The sequence below is a fragment of the Olea europaea genome, chromosome 10, assembly GCF_002742605.1.
Source record: "Olea europaea var. sylvestris chromosome 10, O_europaea_v1, whole genome shotgun sequence".
NCBI lineage: Eukaryota > Viridiplantae > Streptophyta > Magnoliopsida > Lamiales > Oleaceae > Olea > Olea europaea.
In genome coordinates, this window is record NC_036246.1 from 18,150,381 (window position 1) to 18,164,344 (window position 13,964).

Genomic DNA, 13,964 nt, shown 5'->3' on the forward strand with positions numbered 1-13,964 from the left:
GCATTAGCAGTGTGTTGAATGTCTTTTGGTAAGGTGGAGTATAGATGTCTGAAGGTGCATTGGCGATATACACAGGGATGTGGAATTGTGACATTTGGATTATGAGTGGAGATGGGATTAAATGTTGGAATCATTTATCTGTGAAAGACGCTGTACATGTGAAGTGTGAGAGACACTTTTATCACTTCTGTTAGGTAAAGGAGACCCATTATCCTCTTAGGTTGGGAAAAGTACTGTCGTAATAGAGGATTATCTCGAGGACTTGGGATCTATTGCGATTTACCATTTAGACATGATTTGAGTTATCTATCTAGTGAGCATAGTAGGCGGTGAGAGGAGATATGTTTTCTCGATGCATGAGTAACATGGAATGGGATAAGATAAGTGTGATGAGATCTTTTGGTATGGTCATTTATGCATTTCTTGGATATGTGTTAGCTATTTGTTCATTAATTTGGTGTTAATCTATTGTTCTTTGTGAACGTGGCTTTTGAAAAGATCTGTGAGTTATCCTATGTTATATCTCCATTGCACATTTATTTGCTCTTGATCATTCACTGGGATCATTTACTTCTACGGGGCATTCTTGGCCTTAGCCCTGGTACTATGGAGCATGTATGGTATGTGTTTCACGTTGAAAACATGAGGTGAGGTCCGTGATCCCAATTTTATTGGTTACCTTGATTAAGCATGTATTAACTTGGTGTTTTGATTGATTGTGGATTTATTGGATATCGAGGCAGAGATTTGTTGGATTTTGATACCCAGTAAATTCGGCCGATGATTTAAAATAGTTGACGAATGGTGTTGTGTGTGTATTGTGCAAGAAACAAAAGAGAGAGAGAGAAAGTAGTCAGCCTTGGGGAAGAATTGGGAGAGATTTTCCACGACTGTTGTACCTTCTTCTTCCTACTCTTTCTAGTACCACCACCATCATTCCTCTTTGTGGGGTTTAAGAGAACTTAGAGCAATCAAAGTGGAGATTTGACTTTGGGTCGAGCCTTAGTATATGTGGTGTTCATTTGGTTTTTTCTGAGCTCGAAATCAAAGATTTTTCTAAGATTTTTGCGTTAGGTAGGGTCTATTCTCCCTCGTTTGATCTCGAGTTGGGCTTAAAGAACCTATTTTCTCCTCATTTGGACTAATTATTTCCATGTGGTCGATAATATCTGGGTTTAGATTGATAGTCCATCAAGCATTTGATGGCTTCTACTGCCATGCTTAAATCAATCACTTTCTATCATTAGAGTTCAATTTATGTGATGGTTTCAACCTTTCTAAGAATATCTAGAGCTTATCCTTTTTCGATATATCTCAGATATCCACCATAAACTCTAAAAGGGTTTTCAAATAGTCCTTGGTGGAACATGTATGCTTCAATTCTCATAGTGATGTTAGGCCTAATATTCCACATTTTTTAGAAAAAATTGTAATCAGATAGTCTTCCTTATAAGATCCTAAGTTTGTATCAAGGCCATATTGGCCTAAATATCTACATAGTTTATTTGGCACCATAGTATTGCATCTCCATCCACATATATGGTAATCAATACCATTCTTGCCCCGCTTCAATTGTAGGTGCAAGAAAGTATTGTTTTATGTTAAATAGATAGTTTTTGAGTTCCTTTACATCACATGCCTCTATGTATGTTCAAGGTTCTAGGATTTTGAACATATGTATAAACTATCGTGTAGGGGCTTGCCAAATTCCAACGCTTGTTGAAGTATTCATAGCTGAAGTCTTAATGTTTCCATTTTCCTTGCAGATCAAAAATCATTGCAATAGCGTGAGCCATTGTTGAGCAAGCCATTCAAATTTCATCTAGTTGGATATGTAAATCAAGAATCTTTGCATCAACCATCTCAATATTTTCTTCAAAGGTAGCAACCTATAACATAATTGGGCAATTTGTCCATCAAGGGCATTCATGTGTTGTCCAGTACTCTTTTTGACGTCACCCATCTTAATGGTGTGTGATACACCCATCACTTTCTTATTGAGGGTCGTGAGCCATAGCTCTCATACCAACAATAATGAATTGACTTTCCTTCTACTGTAGAAAGGGACATTGTACAACATTAGTCTTCTCCGCTAGACTCCTTTCGCCTATTTCAGGAAGAAAGATAAATTAAATGAAGCTTTACAATAGAAGATTTGAATGCATTGTGAATAGCTTGTTCAATGATTGAAAAAAGCAGTAAATTATGCGTCATCGTAGAGGGCAAACACTACAAAGCTTGACAAAAATTTGAAGACTGATTAAGTAAAAAAACTCAAGTGATAGACGTAAAGTTTGATAGTTGAGGAACTTTAATAAGTATTTACAGATAGAAATATTCTTTTTACAGCTGAAATAAAATTTTGAAATTGAAAGGAAATTACAACTTAAACTCCTATTTATGAAGTGCGGTTAAAATTTTGCAAATTGTGACTTCCACTGGTTAATTGAGTAGTTCAATTCCCAGTGATATAAAAAATGCATAATTGACAACTACTTCAAGCACAATATTTGTCATGAACCAGATTTAAAGATAATGTGACAACACCTATATCGTAAAGACCATCTTTATTTTGCACCTGCTTGTAATATGGATGAGATTATACCTTCTCTATTCATCCAATAGACTTCCATTATTTAACTCAAACATATTGTAATATTATTACTCATTAAACTTACTAGACAGTCTCGTATTGTTAAATTGTTACGTGTCAGAGCAAAACCTCGCTCAATAAAGGTTTCAAGAACCAACATAAATAAAAATCGATCATCACGGGAAATATCTCCAAACACGATTAGACCGTTCTTAACTGGACCTTCATTTCTTCAAAAGTAAAAGACAAAAGGGAAACTCTTTTTCTTGTAATTTTTTTATGATTGACATGTTAGGAAAACCCACGTTTTCCTAATCTTAGAATTGGCAACATATTTAATACAATTATATTTGCTATTTGATTTAATATAATGGGCTGAAATTAAGTGGTCTAATTTAGTATATGCCCATAGACTACTCAAATCAATATGGTTTAACTGAGTAGATACCAATCAATATTGCTCTGATTTAAGGATTATGGGAACCCAAATTAAGCAATATATAAAAATATTTTGGTTATGGTCCCCAACATACCAAATCACACAACAATTTCCCTTCTTCCCATCAAGAAGAGAAACGACTGTCCCATTGAGGAATAAGGCGATTTGGTTGAGGAAGATCACAAACCACCTCCCTTGTTCGTGTTCATCAATACGTGGTCGATTGTTGCAGTAATTCCACAACAGTAGGCAACTGTTCATAATGGATACATGTATATAATTTGAATCCGCGAATCCTAATATTTGGCATGATGTTGATCCTAGGATTTTAGTTGTTTTGATCTAGGATATTTACATCTGATATGAATTTCTAACAAGTGGTATCAAAGCGGTCATCATTTGCTAGATTAATAGGATTTGTACATATTCTATTCGTATGATGTTTGGATTATTTTTCGAATAGAATATTTGGATTTTGTGAAATTCCTTGAAGTATTAAGTTTAAGAATAATTAAGGTTAATCTTTAGATTAGAATTGATTCATGATTGTTGTTCTTGTTGCAAAATGGATACAACATTCGGATTTCAAAATTTGGGAAATTACAGTATTATTTTTCTAGATTTAGTCTTGGTTTATTTTTAATTTTTTTTTGGAGGCTGAAATTCAATTGCATCAAGAGCACATCAGCAATTCAAGACCTCTTTTTATTTATTTATTTATTTATTATGGATACATCACTTTTTGTATCGTATAGATTGCTATCAAAATCTATCACCTTCCATCATGGATCCAGAAACAAGCATTTCAATTGTATGAAGGATTCAGCCGCAAACTTTGACCCTTATTTTATATATAATAATGGATTCAATATTTGAATAGAATATGACAAGGTGGGAGTCCTTTCAAAGTGTAATTTAGTAACATGTCAAAGAGATTCAACCTTTCCATAAAGAGTCCAAATTCAGCCTCTCTGACAGTTTTAGATTATTTTGGGCTGATTTTCATTTTCATTTTGGATCAACCACTTTGTTTGACTTTTATTGTTTTCTTAACGAATGCAGATTTGCATAATGTTACATCCACAATTTTTTTTAACCTTCATTGTTATCTCATAATGGATCTATAAAATGTGTGCTGTAATTAAAAAAAAGGTACCTTTTTTTCGATAATGAAGGAATTGGCAAAAGACAGTGGCAAACATAAAATGGAAATGGATTCAGTTTGTTCGACCCATTCAAATTTCTGAATTCATTTTTTTTAAGGTTTAAGATAAATTCAAAAACTTTGGTTTTGATAATTCCTTTTGGATATCTAGTATATTCAATTAAATTTATTAAAGCAACATGTTGCCAAAGTAACCCTTGTTGTGTAAATTAATTTAATTGAAAATACATTGATGTTTTGTGCGAAGTCATTTATGCAAGCTGTGCTCGGTCTAAAGGAAGACACAGTTTGGCTAAATAACAACGCGCCTACGATGATAAATGTGTGATAATTGTAAAGACTTTTCGTGTGAACAATAGTCGGTCCAAAGAAAGGCTATTGTTTGACAAAACTAATTGTTAATATTTGATCATTGTACTGAGAGTACCACTTACAGTTAATTTCTCTGCCCAAAGACTAGGAATTAATGTTGTAATAGGTATCTTGAGATGGATGTCCAAATATGGATTATTTGTGCATGTCTTATTTTTCTTATTTGACATGCTTGTATATTTTGTTCTCTATACAGTTTCTGTTGCTAATGTTGCGAACGTCTTTGCTCAAATCAACAACATCATAATGTTGAGTGGGACAAAATTTAAAGTTTAGAAAGAAGCCGTGGAGATTGTCCTCGATTGTATAGATTTGGATCTTGCACTTCGTTCTGATCGACCCAATTCTACTCCGAAAAACCCCAATGAGGGTAAAATTGAAAGATGGGATTGTTTTGACCAAATGTGCTTGATGATCATGAAACGTTCCATTCCAGAAGCATTTCGGGGCTCTATTGCTGAGAGCAGGAGCGCCAAGAAGTTCCTTGAGGAAATTGAGCAATATTTTGTCAAGAATGAAAAATTGAAGGCGAGTAACCTTTTGGCTAAACTCATTTTGATGAAGTACATGGGCACAGAGAACATAAGGGAGTACATTATGGAAATGTCTCATCTCGCATCAAAACTTAAGTCGCTTAAGTTGGAACTATCTGATGACTTTTTTGTGCACTTGATTTTGATCTCTCTTCTTACGTACTTTGGGCAATTCAAGTGAGTTTAACACTTAAAGGGACAAACGGTCCCTCAATGAGCTTATATCTCAGTGTGTGCATGAAGAAGAAAGGCAGCAGCGTGATAAGACAGAGAGTGTTCTCTTGGCCTCAACCTCTCATAACAAGAAAAAAGAGAGAGCTAAGGATGCTGTAAAAGGACCTTCTCAGCACAAGCAGCAAAAGAAGCAGGATAAAGAGTTTGCAAAAAGTTGGGACATATGAAGGAGTGTTCCAAGTACGTTGTCTGGCGTGTAAAGAAGGGTATGCTTCTTACTTTAGTTTGTTCTGAAGTTAATTTAGCTTCTGTACCTAAGGATACTTGGTGGGTAGATTCTGGTGCTACTACTCACATAAGTATATCTATACAGGGTTGCCTATGGAGCCGATCGCTAATTGAAGCATAAAGATTCATCTTTGTGGTGATGGCAATAAAGTTGCGGTAGAGGCTATAGGGACTTTCATATTACAATTAAAAATTAAGTTTTATTTAGATTTGTTTGAGACATTTGTTGCACCATCCTTTAGACAGAATTTAATTTCTACTTCTAGTTTGGACAAATCAGGATTTTCTTGTTCATTTGGAAATAATAAAGTTGGTCTCTATCGAAATTCAAATTTTGTTAGTTCCGGTTATATGATTGATAATCTGTATATACTTGATATTGTTAGTTCCTATAATGAAATACTGCAAACAATTTCATGTGGTATAAAGCGAAAATTAAGTGAGAATTCCGCTACTTTATGACAAAAACGTTTAGGTTATATCTCTAAACAGAGAATTCAGAGGCTTGTGTCGGATGGAATTCTTGAACCCCTAGACTTAACAAACTTCGAAGTTTGTGTTGAGTACATCAAGGGAAAAAGAACAAACATGAGAAAATTAGATGCCGAGAGAGCTATAGACGTCTTAGAACTGATACATAGTGATATTTGTGGCCCATTCCCTAGGCTTCTTGGAATGGGCATAAATACTTTATTACGTTTATAGATGATTACTCTAGATTCGGTTACCTGTATCTAATACTTGAGAAGTCACAATCTCTAGAGATTTTCAAGTCTTTCAAAGCTGAAGTTGAACTTCAACTTGGAAAGAAAATAAAGGCTATCAAATCTGACCGTGGTGGTGAATACTACGGAAGATATGATGGATCAGGAGAATAATGTCCAGAACCCTCTGCTATTTTCCTCCATGAGTGTGGAATTATTTCACAATACACAATGCCGGGCAAACCTAGCATGAACGGCATTACCATGAAACCGAACTCTTAAGGATACGGTAAGGAGTATGATGAGTCATTCTTCCTTGCCAGAGTCACTTTGGAGAGAAGCTTTGAAGACCACAGTGTACATCCTTAACGGGGTGCCAAGCAAAGCAGTTGTCAAAACCCCCTATGAGCTATGGACATGCAAGAAGCCTAGCATTAAACACTTGCATATTTAGGGTTGTCTAGTTGAGGGACGGCCTTATAGGCCAGATGAAAGAAAATTGGACTCAATGATGGTTAGCTGTTGTTTCATTAGTCACGTTGAACGCTCTCTGGACTATAAGTTTTACGATCCCACATCAAGATCCTTCTTTGAAACAGAAAATGCGAGGTTCCTTAAGGACATTGAGCTTGGAGGGAAGGAAACATAAGGAACGTTGTCTTTGAAGCAGAATCTGTTATTGATAGCAATCAGGTCTCTGTACCTATTGTTGTTCAAGTCAAAGTTTTGGCAATAGATGACAATGTTCAAGCTCCTATCCCTGACATTGTTTTAGACCAAGACAATAATGAGATTCTTTCTGAAGCACCACCTATAGAACAAACTCAATAACTTCAAGAAGTCCATTGAGAAGATCCACTAGGGAGAGGAGAAATGCGATTCCAAATGATTATATCGTCTTTCTTCAAAAACATGAAGATGGTGTTGGTTTAACGAAGGATGACCAGATCAACTTCCTTCAAGCCATGAGCAGTTCTAACTCTCAAAAATAGATTGATGCCATGAAGGATGAGATAAAGTTTATGAAAGACAATGACGTTTGAGATCTTTTCGAGTTGCCTAAAGAAATGAAGCCCATTGGTTACAATGAGTATTTAAAACCAAGAGGATTCAAGGGGCAATGTCGAGAAATATAAAGCTCGTCTAGTCACTAAAGGTTTTACTCAAAAGGAAGGCATAAACTACAAAGAGACTTTCTCTCCTATGTCTTCGAAAGACTTTTTTAGAACAGTAATGGCACTGGTGGCTTATTTTGATCTAGAGCTACATCAGATGGATGTGAAGACTACGTTTCTCAATGGAGACATAGACGAGACGATTTACATGGTACAACCAGATAGGAGATCCAAAGTCTTTAGTTTGCAAGTTAAAGAAATCTATCTATGGTCTCAAACAAGCTTCCCGTCAATGGTATCACAAGTTCGATCAAATCATCACCTCGTACAATTTTAAGGTGAATGTTGTTGATGACTATGTATATCATAAGTTCAGTGGGCATAAATATATCTTCTTGGTATTATATGTTGATGAATTCTGCTCACTAGTAGCGATATAGGCTTACTGCATGAGACCAAGAAATTTTTGAAGAAGAAATTCGAGATGAAAGATTTTGGAAATGCCTCTTTTGTATTGGGTATTCAGGTACTGAGAGATCGTTCTCGAGGTATCCTTGGAATATCATAAAAGAGCTATATTGATAAGGTTCTGAGTAGATTCGACATGAAAGATAGTAGAACAAGAGACATGCCCATCTTTAAAGGAGACAAGTTTAGTCTCAAACAGTGCCCCAACAATGATCTTGAAAGAAAAGTGATGCAAAAGATTCTATATGTGCCAGTGGTAGGGAGTCTAATGTACGCTCTAATTTGTACTTATCTCGACATAGCATTTACANGTTTTGGGTAGATACTTGAGTGATCCAGGCATGCAACATTGGAAAACAACCAAACGCGTGATGCATTATTTGAGGAGAACAAAAGACTGCTCACTTATTGAATATCTAGTTTAGAGGTTATCGGGTTCTTTGACTCTGATTTTGCGGATGTTAAGATAGCAGGCGCTCCACATCAGGCTATGTCTTTATGTTAGCTGGAGGAGCTATCTCATGGAAGTCTACTAAGCAGACTCTCATAGCTTCTTCGACTATGGTTGCAAAGTTCATTGCTTGTTATGAGGCATCCAACCAAGGAATATAGCTACGAAACTTTGCCACTGGATTACGAGCAGTAGATGGCATTGACAAGCCATTAAAGATTTATTGTGATAATAACTCGGCGGTGCTTTACTCCAACAACAATAGGATTTTGACAAAGTCAAAGTTTATTGATATCAAGTTTCTAGTTGTTAAGGAAAGAGTTCAAGATAGACAGATTTCCATGGAACATATAGGAACAAATTCCATGCTAGCAGACCCACTAACTAAGGGCTTAATACCTAAGGTCTTTCATGAGCACACTGCTCACATGGGCATTATTTTTGAGGATATTCTGGTCTAGTATGAGTCAATTTTGTGTTCTATATGTTTGCTTTAGACATTGAATTGTTTAGCTTTCTGCAGAATAAAGTTGATGGTTTATGATTCTATTTTTTGAGCTCACTTGTGTTTTCTATGTACAATGTTCGCATTGCATTAAGGACTTTGGAATAATCTCACTAAAGACTAAAGAAGGACCAGTTGGAAATAGGCATGTTTGAGACCACATTTCATGAAAATTTTCATGCTATTCATCCATATTTGATCTATGTCATTAAGTGTATTATATGGTGATCATCATGGTTTAATCACGACTATATTGAGATGAAAGTTGCAGTGGTTCCATTATTAATATATGAGATGGACAAGATTGTTTAAGGAGAAGTCTAAGGATAAATAGCATACAGATGCACGCCTCAGGAATTTGTGATATAATTGTTTGAGGAATAGTATGTAGCCAAGTGGGAGATTGTTGGGAAAACTCACGTTTTCTTAATCCTAGAATTGGCAACATATTTAATACAATTATATTTGCTATTTGATTTAATATAATGGGCTGAAATTAAGTGGTCTAATTTAGTATATACCCATAGACTACTCAAATCAATATGGTTTAATTGAGTAGATGCCAATGAATATTGCTCTAATTTGGCGATTATGGGAACCCTAATTAAGCAATATATAAAGATATTTTGGTTATGGTCCCCAATATACCAAATCACACAACAATTTCCCTTCTCCCCATCAAGAAGAGAAATGACTGTCCCATTGAGGAATAACGCAATTTGGTTGAGGAAGATCACAAACCACCTCCCTTGGTCGTGTTCATCAATACATTGCCATTGTAATTCCGCAATAGTAGGATTGTTCATAATGGATACATGTATATAATCTAAATCTGTGAATCCTAATATTTGGTATGATGTTGATCCTAGGATTTTAGTTGTTTTGATCTAGGATATTTACATCTAGATTTGGATATGACATGAATTTCTAACAAGAAAGCCAAGACAACCTGTAGAGAAATTGATTCTAACAAGGAAAATGGAAAAGAGAACCAATAGAAGTAGCAAACACCGCAAAATGGCTTGAATGTGTTATCGCTATCCTCAAACTAAATTTTCCTCCTCTAGGATTGATTTTATGCTTAAAATGACTCAAGGCAAATGGTTTGTAAGATTGAACAAGCCTAGAAGAATAATAAACACTTAAACACTCGTGTTTCTTCTTAGAACTTGAAGAACACTTGAAGGTTGAATATGTATAGAGACTTTGAATAACTCTTTCAATATGGAATGATTTCTTTATTTGGTGGCTCGATTGTATTTAAGAATGAAATCCATCTGCTATTTATAGATTATAATTCATACACCAAGAAAAGATCTTAATGATTCATGAAAAAATGAATTCTTTCATGAGAAGGCTAAAAGGGACCAAAATTTCAAACTTAAACGGTCAAAAAATTGGCGTGGGCAACCAATCAGTGCAAAATCGGGTTATCACCCAGGCTAAAGTGTTGCCTCAGGTGAACCAAATCAAGGTCCGGCATGTGCCCAAAATTTCAACCCCTCTATTTTTTCTTGTTTTGCTTTTGGTGTTTCCGTACTTGCTCGACACACCCATATTTATGAATGTATTATTATTCCAATACACTTATCATTATTAGTTGAACAATAAATTTCAATACAACCTATCAGGAACAATTGTACGAATACAAAAATTAATAACAAATGATCATATGTGTACATATTGTTAAAGTTTTACTTGCACAGTTATAACCGGGATATACACGGATGGAGCTAGCACTCGACTAGCACCAGTGGTTGCCCATGTTGGCTCCGTTGGCATTAATTATATATATATATATATATATAGGGTATGGCCAAAACGATAGTTAAGTTGCATCATCATATTCTTACTAATTGGGGGCGAAGTTAGTAATTAGAACGATAATGGATGCAAAAGAAACAATTCTCTCTCACACAATAGAAGTATGAAGATTGAAATCGATGGGAGCAAAGTTGGATCTTAATTTACAAATATAGTGATAAAATCCTAGATTCAATCTATCATACATGTCCAATATCATAAGTGAAAAGTATTAATACTAATTTTATTTTTGCCAAATAATTAGATTTTGATAAAGGGAAAATAAGTATATCGAAATTGGACTCTTTTTGGACGTCGTAATTAATTAGAAATCTTTGACTCAAGAAAATTTAATTTGAATAAGTTAAGCCTAAGATATTGACGTTTAAAGAAATTGTCATTTATTAGTATTTTATTTAAATTGGATTTGTGATGAGAGCCGGTCACGTGTTTTCTTTGATAAATACAATCAATCTTTTCCTTTTATTTAGTTGGTAAATAGATAAAGTTTCAACATTGTCAAGTACTATGGAATTATTTACTATTGGAGTAGGATTAATATGTGTAGTCAAACTTATCCCTAGTTACACGTGATTTACAAGTAGACCAGAAAACCCTTTAGTTATTAAACTCAACGCAGCTATAAGGAAAGATCATTTTTTTCCTTCCATTTATTGATCAGATGCTGGAAAGATTGGTAGGCCACTTACATTACTATTTCCTTGATGGGTATTCAAGTTACAACCAGATATCGGTGGCACCAGATGACCAAGAGAAAACAACCTTCACTTGTCCCTTTGGTACCTTTGTATATTGCAGGATGCCCTTCGGCATATGCAACATCCCTATCACATTTCAAAGATGCATGATGACAATTTTCTCAGACATGGTCGAGAAGTTTATAGAGATATTCATAGATGATTTCTCGATCTTTGGGTCTTCGTTTGACGAGTGTTTGGAACACTTGGATTTGGCCATACTAAGTTGCAGAAAAACTAATTTGGTATTGAATTGGGACAAGTGCCACTTCATGGTACAAGAAGGGATTATGCTAGGACATCGAGTATCAACAAAGGAAATTGAAGTGGATAAAGTAAAAATTCAGGTTGTTGAGAAGCTACTGCCACCTATCTACATCAGTTAAGGGTGTTTGTAGTTTTCTAGGACATGCTGGATTTTATAGAAGATTCATCAAGAACTTCTCAAAAAACACCAAAACACTATGCAACCTATTGATGAAGGATGTGTTGTTTGAGTTTAATGAGGAATGCTTGACAGCTTTTAACACTTTGAAGAGAAACTCACGTTAGTACTGGTAATTGTAGCACCTGATTAGGAATTGCCTTTTAAATTAATGTGTGACGTCATAAATCATACCGTGGGTGCAATATTGGGACAGGCAAGAAACCAGGTTTTTCGTGTGATTTATTATGCAAGCAGAACACTGAATGATGCCCAAATCAACTATGTAACCACTAAAAAGGAGTTATTGGCTGTAGTATATGCATTTAACAAATTCAGGTCATATCTCATAGGGTCTAAGGTCATAGTCTACACAGATCACTACGCACTAAAATATTTGATGATAAAGAATGATGCTAAGTCGAGATTAATCCGTTTGGTATTACTGCTGTAAGAATTTGATATCAAAAACTGGGACAAAAAGGACAGTGAAAGTGGGATAGCTGATCACCTATCGTGATTGGAACTTGAAGAGCCAGAAGAGTTAGTGGATATCAACAAGATTATTCCAGATGAGCATCGATATTTAGTGTAGAAGAATCACCATGGTATGCAGATATTGTTAGCTATCCGGCTAAGTCCATCCCATCGCCAGATTACTTAAGTCACCAGAGGAAAAAGTTCTTTGTCAAATTGAAATACTACTTTGGAAAGATCCTATTCTCTATAAGTAAGGAGCTGATCAGATTGTAAGAAGGTTTATACCTGAAGAAGAAGTACCTGAGATTCTTGAGCATTGCCACTCATCTGCTTATGCGAGACACTTTGGAGCTTCAAAGACTGCTGCAAAGATTTTACAGTTAGGGTTTATTGGCCTACATTGTTCAGAGACATCTTTGAGTTCGTCAAGAGATGTGATAGATATCAACACGCTATGAATATCTCTAGGAGAAATGAAATGCCACTTAACAATATATTAGAGGTTAAGATATTTGACGTTTAGGAAATTGACTTTATGGGATCTTTTCCCCCATCGTTCTCAAATCAGTATATCCTAGTGGCTGTAGACTATGTATCGAAATGGGTAGAAGTAGTTGCATTGCCAACCAACGACATAAAAGTGGTAATTGGGTTTTTAAAAAAATACATCTTCACCAGATATGGCACACCGTGGGCGATAATTAGTAATGGGGGAAAACACTTCTGCAATCACCAATTTGAGTAGTTATTGAGTAAATATGGCGTTAAACACCATGTGGCTACACCATATCATCCACAGACCAGCGGACAAGTTGAAGTGTCTAATCGGCAGTTGAAGAGAATACTTGAGGTTACAGTGAATTCATTCGAAAAGGATTGATCTAAAAAGTTAGATGATGCATTGTGGGCATATAGAACAACATTCAAGACACTGATAGGCTGTCTCCATACTGCCTAGTTTTTGGAAAAGTGTGCCACCTCCCACTAGAGATAGGACACCATGCATATTGGGCTATGAAACAATTAAACGTGAATTTGAAGACCGCCGGTGAGAAACGTTTACTGTAGCTTAATGAGTTAGATAAATTCAGGATGAAAGCATATGAAAACTCAAGGCTCTACAAAGAATGCACCAAAAGGTGGCATGACTTAAACATTCAGAGGCAAGAGTTTGAAGTGTGGCAAAAAGTTTATTATACGATTCGAGACTCAGGCTCTTCGCAGGAAAACTAAGGTCAAGGTGGTTGGGTCCTTACACTATCACAAAAGCTTTGCCATATGGAGCCAAGAAGTCAGCCATAAAACTAAGGATACTTTTATAGTTAATGGGCAAAGGCTGAAACATTATTGGGGTGGTGATTTCTCAAAGCAAAAGTCCACCATTCAACTTGGAACACCAAATTGAGGCAGACGTGGAAAAGTCGAGTTATCGACTATAAACTAGCGTTGGGTGGGAGGCAATCCACTGTATCCGTTTAATTTATTTTGCTTTGTTACAACTTTAAGGTTGCAAACCCAAGTGCAGGTTGTGACAAGTAGTAAACTCGAAAGTTCGAGGTCGAACCACAGGGAATTGAAAGAAAATAAACTATTCTATGAGTGGTAAATGGTTGGTGGAAATACGATGAAAAAGAACACTAGAGCGTTGGGGATTCACTTAGAATAAATGAGTAGAAATTGCCCTTGATCTCT

General features: G+C 35.6%; 1 protein-coding gene across 1 annotated transcript; it reads left to right on the plus strand.

Annotated features, from left to right (window-relative positions):
* Window positions 1–12,807: 12,807 nt before the first annotated feature.
* LOC111400368 lies at window positions 12,808–13,677 on the plus strand. The gene is made up of 4 exons (XM_023027781.1): window positions 12,808–12,915; window positions 13,018–13,128; window positions 13,188–13,336; window positions 13,434–13,677. The coding sequence occupies exons 1-4, from the start codon at window positions 12,808–12,810 to the stop codon at window positions 13,675–13,677; spliced, it is 612 nt and encodes a 203-aa protein (XP_022883549.1).
* Window positions 13,678–13,964: the final 287 nt, after the last annotated feature.